The sequence below is a fragment of the Danio aesculapii genome, chromosome 1, assembly GCF_903798145.1.
Source record: "Danio aesculapii chromosome 1, fDanAes4.1, whole genome shotgun sequence".
NCBI classification, from domain to species: Eukaryota; Metazoa; Chordata; class Actinopteri; order Cypriniformes; family Danionidae; genus Danio; species Danio aesculapii.
Window position 1 is genome coordinate 56,082,613 of NC_079435.1, and position 10,631 is coordinate 56,093,243.

Below are 10,631 nucleotides of genomic sequence, written 5' to 3' on the forward strand. Positions count from 1 at the left end.
GTTGCTGGGAATATGCAGAGAGCACTTGACTTCATGAGCAAATTAGCCCGGTGGATCCGTCTCAAAACGTATTTAGCTGCCTAACTGGACAGCACATCAAACTATTATTATATTTCGTAAAATTTCTTTTAGATATTGGAGATATCTCGTAAAATATATGAGTATATATTAGTCCAAAATATATAGGTATACTTTAGAAACATCACAGTTAAAATATATTGATTGACTAATTGTCTAATGTTATTTTGAAGCCTATTTGTTGCATGAAGCTTCAATACAACAAAATAGGCAACAATTTAAACGAGAAAATCAAATAGTTTAGTAGGCCTAACCCGTTTAAGGTTTAATAAAACACTTTGATTTTGGTTAGTAATTATCTAATGCAGCCTAAAACGTGTTGTCTATGTAGGGAGCACGTCGTGTTTTGAAACAGACCCCGCATCTGTACCGCAGCCCATTTGCGGAATAGTAGGGCGGGCCACTGCAATCTTCTCAGGTCAATGCAAAAATATCAGCCTTTGGCCTCCTGTCGCCTGTTTTCCATGTTATTAATCCACAGTCCTGCCGTTTCATGTGTATAGGCAATGTTTAAAATAACAATCGCGAATTTCAATTCATTTCGTCTCGATTTATTGTGTGTTTACGACAGGTTGTTCGTATGTGATATTAAGGTTTCGAATGGATTGCCTGTATTTTATTTATTTATTTATTTATTTCATGTAGGTCAACAACCCTTTTTATCATTTGTATTATTATCCATAATGCTGGTTATGCGGAGTGTACGACGATTATTTATTTCACGGTGTTTATGCGGTTAGAAATAATTCTTGCTTGTGTTTTCTCGAATTTCTAAAAGATAAAGATGGAAAAAAATTATGTATATATATGTTTTATATATATATATATATATATGTTTTTATTAATATTTAGGATATTTGCGGGCAGGTGATTTGATCAATTAATGGAGCAAAAACTACTTCCATCACTATTATTATTCTTAGTTTTATGTTTAATATAATTAAAAACAGAGATGCATTCAGGTTTTATGATATTTTAAGATGTTAAGATGTTTCTTCTTGGATTGCTCTTAAAGAGTTTTTATTTGAATTTAAATCAATATAGTCTGGTTTATTATAAAACAAACAGTTATTTAACAAAACTAGTTATTTTAGACCATATTTTCTTTATATAAAACTATTTGTTAATAAAATAAATACTTAATATTTTACAGACCCTGCAAGTAAATCATAAACATAAGCTATCGCATAATTTTATGAACTGCGTATAATGTGAACTCGTAAAATTCAATTATCTTGATATTACAGTCGCGATTCCTTAAATAAGCAGGTCGTTAAAATATTAGATCACATTATTAAAATGAGCAGCTGCTCAGTGAGATCATACATTCGTAATCTTTATAGTAGCTATCGAACTAAATAATAATAATAATAATAATAATAATAATAATAATATAGTATTACTGTTGTTGTTACTGCTGATACTAATACCAATATGAATAATATTGTCATTTAATAATAATAATATAATAATAGGTATATTAATAACAAAAACAAAGACAATATATTATCATCATCAACATTATTATGTAGCTTAATTATTTTGGTGATTTATGGATACCTTTAAACTCGCAATTTGTGCAATTAATTAACTATAGATGAGGAACGCCCAGTGTCAGGCACTTTGAAAACTCCGCACGCGTCTCGCGCTCTGATGTTGTTTCAGGAACAAGTCTGAGTCCAAGGACGCGCTCCAAGTGTCTATACTACAGTATGATTAGTTAATTAGAAAACTGTCAAGTGATCTGCTCCCGCAGGACAAGCTCTGCAGCCAATCAGCGCTCGCACAGGCGTTATGAGCGAGATGTGAACGCGCGCGGAGGTTCAGAGAGCGGATCAGATGACGGAGATACTCTTCTAAACAACAACAAGAGCTCTACCATAAAGCGCTTAAATCCTTTTCTTTGCCTGCGTAAAAGTTACTTCGGTAGTCTCATGGGCTGAGTTCCAATGGGCAAATATTAGTTAGATTAACTCCACATATCAATAATTAGGTCTAACAGAAAAAAATATCATCAATTAAAACGAATGCATCTGCGCGTAAAACGCAGCTATCAGCGCATTTCCCTGCAACTCTAAACACCACAGAAGTGTTGCAATGGAAAAGTCAAAGAACTTCAGGATCGACGCCCTTTTAGCCGAAGAACCACATCGAGGGAACCGAGAAGTTTCACCTGGACTGAGCAGCGACAGCCCGACTGGGAGTCCGGTGTCCTGCAGGCGCGGTGACACCCCGTCCCCCCGTGGGACCCCTGGTGCCATACACCTCCAAACCGGGATCATACCAAAACCAGGGCTGCTCAATCTCCCTCACCCGGGACTCACTTCTATCCCAGGCATGTACACGACACCCATGTACCCGATTTCAGCGTTGGGAGGTCAGCACCCTGCCCTGGCGTACTCGGGGTTCACTCAGCTGACGCAGCCGTACCCAGAGCAGCTGAAGGCGGCGGCGATGGCCGGATCTTTACCGCTGGAGCACTGGATACGAGCTGGCATCATGGTTCCACGACTGCCCGATTACACCTGTGAGTGGGGTAGCATTCAGATGAGTGGGTAACACTTTAAGTTACTAATAAACATTACACAGTCCTTAACAAACCAACAGTTAATGCTATAAATGAAAACTAAGATTCAGTTATTATTATTTAACATATTAGAAAATGACTTGCCGTTTCTTTATAATTAGTAGTAAAATTTAAAAGCAGTTTCGGTGTTTTTATTTACCAAAATTTCCTCAGTGAATTTAAATGATTTGATTGTTGATTTCTGCCTGAATGCATTAATTATACATGTTATACGCACTGAATTGCTATAATATGAATGTTTATCATTATTATTAAAGCACCATATTAATTTCACCGATTGCATTTAACATAATGACCATCATTTAACAACACTGTAAAAAATGCTGGGTTCCACGCAATTCTTTCACATTGTCCCAACACAAATTGATTAAGTTAACTTAACAATTTTAACAAATTTATGTGGATTGAACATAAAAAGTTAAGTTGTCCCAATGAAATCTCAAGAATTGTGTTGTTTCAGCTCAATTTAAATAAGTAGTTTGAACAAGCAAAAAACATTTTTTGAGTAAAGTTAATAGTCTACACTGATACATGAACAGGTTATAAAATGAAATAATATATGATTTGAGGTTGAATGCAAAGGTTTTTGGCGTGTTTACCTGTTGAACAATCAATAATTATAATTATCGGGCGCATCATATTATTAGCACCTAATTAAGTAATAAGTTTTGCCCTTTAAATATTAATAAGCATGCACTCGATACACACCTGCTGCTTGTTTAAACTAAAATGGGTTGAAACAACACAATTCTTAAATATTAAGTGTTTAATGTTTAATCCACTTGAATTTGTAAAAACAATTAAGTTAGCGTAATCGATTTGCGCTGGGAGAACATGAATGAATTATGCGGAACCGAGCCTTTTTTACTCATGAATTCTATTTGTAACTTTAATTTTTAGTACTTGTGAACTCTTTATTCCACAATAGTCCAGTTTAATCCAGAATTGTATCGTAAGTTTAGCTCAAATCATGCACTGCCTGACCTGCATGTGCTCCTCCATCATTAAAGCGTCATTACTGTCACACGCCAAATTTTGTTGCATTACCGCCATAGTCAGTTTGAAAGCAAATATCGTAAAAGCTCATGAAATCCTTTTCAACATAATCAAAGGTGAGGGAAAGCAAACAGAGGGAGAGATGTGCTCACACACACCTGTGACTCTTGAAAAGCCCCGAGTTAATTTGTCACCAAGCAATTATGATGTTTACAACTCCTGTTTGATGGATTATTAAACTGAAATCATGGCGTAGCATGTGGCGAAATTAGTTTGCAGAATTTTATATGACAAACGATAAGACAGTATCAGGAAATTATGACTTTATCTTAGCTTTTTCCAATGAATTTATTTGCAATTAACTGGAAATCAATCATTTATTATAACAAGTGAGCAAACCAAATAGATTTGATCATATTTAACGTACATTACTCTCTTCACAGACATGATTGAAAGTTTATATTATCCTTGGATAGTTAAAAGAAACGACAACTCCACAGTAAAGTCATTTTGACAGTCTGACTAAACAATGGCTACCAGGATTTACACCAAAGAGTAATAATATAATTTTATTTTTGGCTTCTTTATAAAGCCATAAATGTCAGCTCGATGAAAATTGTCTTTGTGTGGGAGAGAAACTATAAACAAACACCTTAAACATACTGTAGTTCATCAATAAAAATCCCAAAAGCGTTCATTGAATTTTCATTAAGTTAATGGCTTGCTCTTGCGTTTTATGGCCACCCAGCCCTGCCTCACTGTGTTTAACAATAAGCTGCAGTGAAGCTATTATAGTAAATGATATAGCTGCGAATTCTGGGCTTTCTTTTGTAGTGTGTGTGTGTGTGTGTGTGTGTGTGTGTGACCCCACAAGTCCTTGACATTATATAAAAGAGACAAAAATCTCATAAAAATAATCTAGACGTGGATTACAGCAGTTTGCATCCTTTTGCCTGGTGCTTAATTTTTATATCTACAAGCTCAAGAGGCCTGTTATTAATTGGGAACAGATTTACAGTTTTACCAAATGACGTTAGTGCTGGTAATTAAAAGTAAAAATGCTGCTAAACCTTCACGCCCTTTGTTTAAGGTTTATCTTAGATCAGTGCAAAGTTAAGTGCAACTGCAGCAGAATAATCCGCATGTTGATTTAATGTATTTGTTGTTGTTGTTGTGTATAATCAGTGACTATCTTTGATTGTGTGTTTGTTATTTTACAGCTGCCCCTCAGTCTGGTTTGATGGGTAAATGTCGAAGACCTCGGACAGCATTTACTAGTCAACAACTACTGGAGCTGGAAAACCAGTTTAAACTTAATAAATACCTTTCCAGACCCAAACGCTTCGAAGTGGCCACATCTCTCATGCTGACTGAGACACAGGTAATGCTAAGACCGACAATGGTATCAGGGTTATGTATACTTTAATACAACTAATACCATTAAAAAAAATTAATAAATAAAATGCTTATTAATGGAAAAACTATGCTATTTCAGGCTGTTGCTGATAAAATATTTCTTAAATTTAAGTTTAGCTTAACTAAAAACATTGAATAACTCAAATTACGAATATTAAAGTAATTACTAAAATAGAAAATATAAATATTACTATTTCTTTTAAAAAGTAATACAATTGTAAACATTAAAATAATGTGACATATAACAATAAAAGCAAATTCTAAATATGAACAAAAATACACAAAAAGTTTCCCAATAAAATTATAATAAGAGCTGTTAAAAATATTGGGTCAGTAACTAATGTCTTTTGTGTGTATTATGTATTTTCTAAATTATTATTCATTTAAAATAAGTATTTTCTTAACTTAAATATATTCAAGGATGCAATTTAGTGCATTAAAAGCGTTGTTTGACACAATCTTTCAGAAATCATGATAGATTAATAATATAATATACCCCCCACCCAAAAAAATGATCAATTAACAGTAAACGGTCATCACATCATTACCAATGTTGAACACATTTATGCAACTTATTATTGTTGTTTTGTGAAAACTAATTAAACAAAAATGCATTTATCAACAAATAGAAACTTTTGGTAAGATTATAAGTGTCTTTGTGTTTACTGTAATCTTAATTCAGATTAATGCATCCTTAACAAGTTATTTAGAACACAATAATAAATATACAAACATCCTCTTAATGCATTAATTTCAGGATTATTACAGTTAATATAATCTATAATCTTAAAAATGGTTCAACAGCATGTACTAAAATAATTAACTAACTTGTTAATTAACTGAAATGGACAAAAAACGAATTTAATAATAAAAATACCAAAACACAACATATAGTAAGATTAAAATGAAAATGTGAAATATAAAACTAATTCAGAATTGTAATAACAAAGCAAAAATAAATAAAAATCTCAGTGATGTCATACAAGAAACTTTTCTGGTCCACCCCAAAAAATATATTTTGTGCAATTAAAAGGGTGTATTTTGCTGATCACCTTGTGTGTCAATAATGATATTAAAATAGCATAGTTTCTTTAAAATTACCATGTCATTTACTTTGTTTTTAAAATTCCGACATGGACAAACAACACAAACAAATAAATAAAACATTGATATGGTATTTTCCAAATAATTTTCTCTATAAATTACTGCCTTAATTTCTGCAGTTGTACAGAGACAAAACGTTTAAGTTAAATTAAGTGTGTGTAAAATAAGTGGATTGAACATAAAAAATGAAGTAGGTCGTTTGAATAGGCAGCAAAAAAACATATAACAATAAAAGCAAATTCAAAATATGAACACAAGTACACAAATAGTTCCCAGATGAAACTACAATAAATGCTGTTAAAAATATTGGGTCAGTAACTAAAGTCTTTTGCGTTTATGTATTTTCTAAATTATTTTTATTCATTTTAAATAAGTATTTTCTTAACTTTAATATATTTAAGGATGCAATTAGTGTGTTAAAAGCTTTGTGTGACACAATCTTTCAGAAATCATTATAGATTATTAATATAATATACCCCCCACCCAAAAAAATGATCAATTTACAGTAAACGGTCATCATACCATTACCAATGTTGAACACATTTATGCAACTTATTATTGTTGTTTTGTGAAAACTAATTAAACAAAAATGTATTTATCAACAAATAGAAACTTTTGGTAAGATTATAAGTGTCTTTGTGTTTACTGTAATCTTAATTCAGATTAATGCATCCTTAACAATTTATTTAGAACACAATAATATATATATATAAACATCCTCTTAATGCATTAATTTCAGGATTATTACAGTTAATATAATCTAGAATCTTAAAAATGATTCAACAGCATGCATAATTACCTAACTTGTTAATTAACTGAAATGGACAAAAAACGAATTTAATAATAAAAATACCAAAACACAACATATAGTAAGATTAAAATGAAAATGTGAAATATAAAACTAATTCAGAATTGTAATAACAAAGCAAAAATAAATAAAAATCTCAGTGATGTCATACAAGAAACTTTTCTGGTCCACCCCAAAAAATATATTTTGTGCAATTAAAGGGGTCTATTTTGCTGATCACCTTGTGTGTCAATAATGATATTAAAATAGCATAGTTTCTTTAAAATTACCATGTCATTTACTTTGTTTTTAAAATTCCAACGTGGACAAACAACACAAACAAATAAATAAAACATCGATATGGTATTTTCCAAATAATTTTCTCTATAAATTACTGCCTTAATTTCTGCAGTTGTACAGAGACAAAACGTTTAAGTTAAATTAAGTGTGTGTAAAATAAGTGGATTGAACATAAAAAATGAAGTAGGTCGTTTGAATAGGCAGCAAAAAAACATATAACAATAAAAGCAAATTCAAAATATGAACACAAGTACACAAATAGTTCTCAGATGAAACTACAATAAATGCTGTTAAAAATATTGGGTCAGTAACTACTGTCTTTTGCGTTTATGTATTTTCTAAATTATTTTTATTCATTTTAAATAAGTATTTTCTTAACTTTAATATATTTAAGGATGCAATTAGTGTGTTAAAAGCTTTGTGTGACACAATCTTTCAGAAATCATTATAGATTATTAATATAATATACCCCCCACCCAAAAAAATGATCAATTTACAGTAAACGGTCATCATACCATTACCAATGTTGAACACATTTATGCAGCTTATTATTATTGTTTTGTGAAAACTAATTAAAACATTTAAGTTAAATTAAGTGTATGTAAAATATTTAAGTGGATTGAACATAAAAAATGAAGTAGAACAAGCAGAAAAAACATATAACAATCAAAGCAAACTCAAAATATGAACACAAGTACACAAATAGTTCCCCAATGAAACTACAATAAATGCTGTTATAAATATTGGGTCAGTAACTAATGTCTTTTGCACGTATGTATTTTCTAAATTATTTGTATTCATTTTAAATAAGTATTTTCTTAACTTAAATATATCTTAATGCATTACTTTCAGGATTATTACATTAATATAATCTAGAATCTTAAAAATGGTTTAACAGGATGTACTAAAATAATGAACTAAAACTAAAATGAATCAAAACGAATTTAATAATAAAAATACCAAAACACAACATAAAGTAACACTAAAGTGAAAATGTGAAATATAAAACTAATTCAGAATTTTAATAACAAAGCAAAAAAAATCTCAGTGATGTCATACAAGAAACTTTTCTGTAGTTCCCCAATGAAACTACAATAAATGCTGTTCAAAATATGAAGTCAGTAACTAATGTCTTATGCATTTATGTATTTTCCAAATTATTATTATTCATTTTAAGTTTTTTTTTATTACTTAAATACATTTAAGGATGAAATTTAGTGCATATGTATAAAAATGATCTTTCAGAAATCATTATCCATAACTCCAATGAATCATAGTTTTCAGTGTAGAAGAATGCAATTTGCTGATCACCTCGTGTGTGTTTGTCTCCATATCAGGTGAAGATCTGGTTCCAGAACCGGCGGATGAAGTGGAAGCGCAGTCGTAAAGCTAAAGAGCAGGCGGCGCAGGTGGAGGTGGAGCGGCAGCGTGGAGGAACCAAAGCCGGCGGACGGGAGAGCAGACGTGCTCCAGCAGCTCCCAGTGTGGAGGAACAGGAGGAAGAGGAGGAGGAAGAGGAGATAGATGAAGATGAAGAGGACGAGGAGGACGGACAAAACAAGTTCATCAACAACAGCCTCAGTGTGTCCCGATCCACAGACTTTCTGCATCACACCGCAGCGTTATATCATCCCGACAGCCCCTTCTCTGAGGACGACATTGAGGAGCTGCATGGGGGAGAGAGGAAGATCCGTGCTGGGTTATGAAGACGTGTTTAAATGACTATGACTCTATGGTAGCATTAAGGTTAAACATCAGACTGTATAAAGACAAACTTTTAGACATTTACCAGTGATGGCACTGGATATTGGAGAGTAGAGGAATCTCACTGGTGTTTGAGGAGACAGAGAAACTCAAGTGTTTAATATAACAAATAACATATATTTAAGCTGTGTTCCAAAATCTGTAGACATCTTGCAAAAATTTTAAGGCATTATGGGAGATTTTCTTACAGTGTGTGTGTATATATGTATATATGTATATATAAATATATATATAAATATATATATATATATATATATATATATATATATATATATATATATATATATATATATATATATATATATATATATATATATATATATATATATATATATATATATACACGTATATATGTATATATATATATATATATATATATATATATATATATATATATATATATATATATATATATATATATATATATATATATATACACACACTCACATACGGCTGAAGTCAAAATTATTCACCCTCATGTGAATTTTATTTATTTTTAAAATATTTCCTAAATGATGTTTAACAGAGCAAAGAAATTTTCACAGTATTTCCTATAATATTTTTTCTTCTGGAGAAAGTCTTAATTGTTTTATTTTGGCTAGAATAAAAGCAGTTTTTTTTTTTTACATTTTAAGGTCAATATTATTAGCCCCCTTAAGCAATATTTTTTCGATAGTCTACAAACCATCATTATACATTGACTTGTCTAATTATCCTCACTTGCCAAGTTAACCTAATTAAGCCTTTAAGAATACTAGTATCTTCAAAACATATCTAGTCAAATACTATGTACTGTGATCATAGCAAAGATAAAAGAAATAAGCTTTTAGAAATTAATTGTTAAAACTATAATGTTTAAAAATGTTGAAAAAACCTCCATAAAAAAGCATTTGGGAAATTTAAAAAATAATAAAAATTTTACAGGAGGGCTAATAACTGTATATGGAATACTGTATACACTATCGTTCAAAAGTTTGAGGTCAGTAAGACTGTTATTTAGGCCTTTTTTGAGAAATATATTAATTTATTTGTTTGTTACTTGTAGCAAGAATGTATCAAATTTATTGACAGTGAAGACTTCTAATAAAGTCTGTGGCAGTGTTGGGGATTACAATTTGGGGATTACATTACAAGTGATGCAAGTTACAAAATTACTTTTCTAAGAAACGAGTAAAGAAACACATTACATTTGAAAATTAAGTAGTAATATTTGAGTTACTTTTTAAAACATGTAATGCCAGTTACCTTTTTAGCTTAGTTAATTCGCTTTTAAAAAATAAATTGCCAAATTAAAATGAACGCAGTCAGGTTGAATTCTGCATGCAATGAGAGAATGCAGGAACAGACAGAAAGGAAACTGGCAGAACCTTACATTTGACCGATAGAAATATTCTCTTTATTTTGAACACATGGAAGAAAAGGAAAAGAGGATTCTCTGAGTGGACCGTGATTTTACTCTTTAATAAGACAAAAAGTATAAAAGTAGCAAACGTATTGCTTTAAACATTCATTAATCTGTATATACGGCATGTATAGCATCAGGAAGTCTTCAGAAGTTAACAATATCCTACATTAATTTTTATGTGTTTTTTAAAGGTA

General features: G+C 31.0%; 1 protein-coding gene across 2 annotated transcripts; it reads left to right on the forward strand.

Annotated features, from left to right (window-relative positions):
• The first annotated feature begins 1,930 nt into the window (after positions 1-1,930).
• Positions 1,931-9,221, forward strand: mnx2b (motor neuron and pancreas homeobox 2b). 2 transcript variants are annotated; one of them, XM_056452837.1, is made up of 3 exons: positions 1,931-2,629; positions 4,882-5,042; positions 8,606-9,221. In XM_056452837.1, exons 1-3 carry the CDS (start codon positions 2,176-2,178, stop codon positions 8,972-8,974), a joined length of 984 nt encoding a protein of 327 aa, XP_056308812.1. In that variant the 5' UTR covers positions 1,931-2,175; the 3' UTR covers positions 8,975-9,221. The 2 variants fall into 2 exon arrangements, with proteins under 2 accessions (XP_056308812.1, XP_056308817.1); XM_056452842.1 differs by having other exon boundaries at positions 1,931-2,605.
• Positions 9,222-10,631: the final 1,410 nt, after the last annotated feature.

Bases quoted from the DNA above. Each gene is read 5' to 3' on its own strand.
- mnx2b (XM_056452837.1), top strand. From the start codon at position 2,176: ATGGAAAAGTCAAAGAACTTCAGGATCGACGCCCTTTTAGCCGAAGAA. The intron at 2,630-4,881 runs GTGGGTAACACT...GTTATTTTACAG, and splicing joins GTGGGGTAGCATTCAGATGA to CTGCCCCTCAGTCTGGTTTG. The intron at 5,043-8,605 runs GTAATGCTAAGA...TCTCCATATCAG, and splicing joins TCATGCTGACTGAGACACAG to GTGAAGATCTGGTTCCAGAA.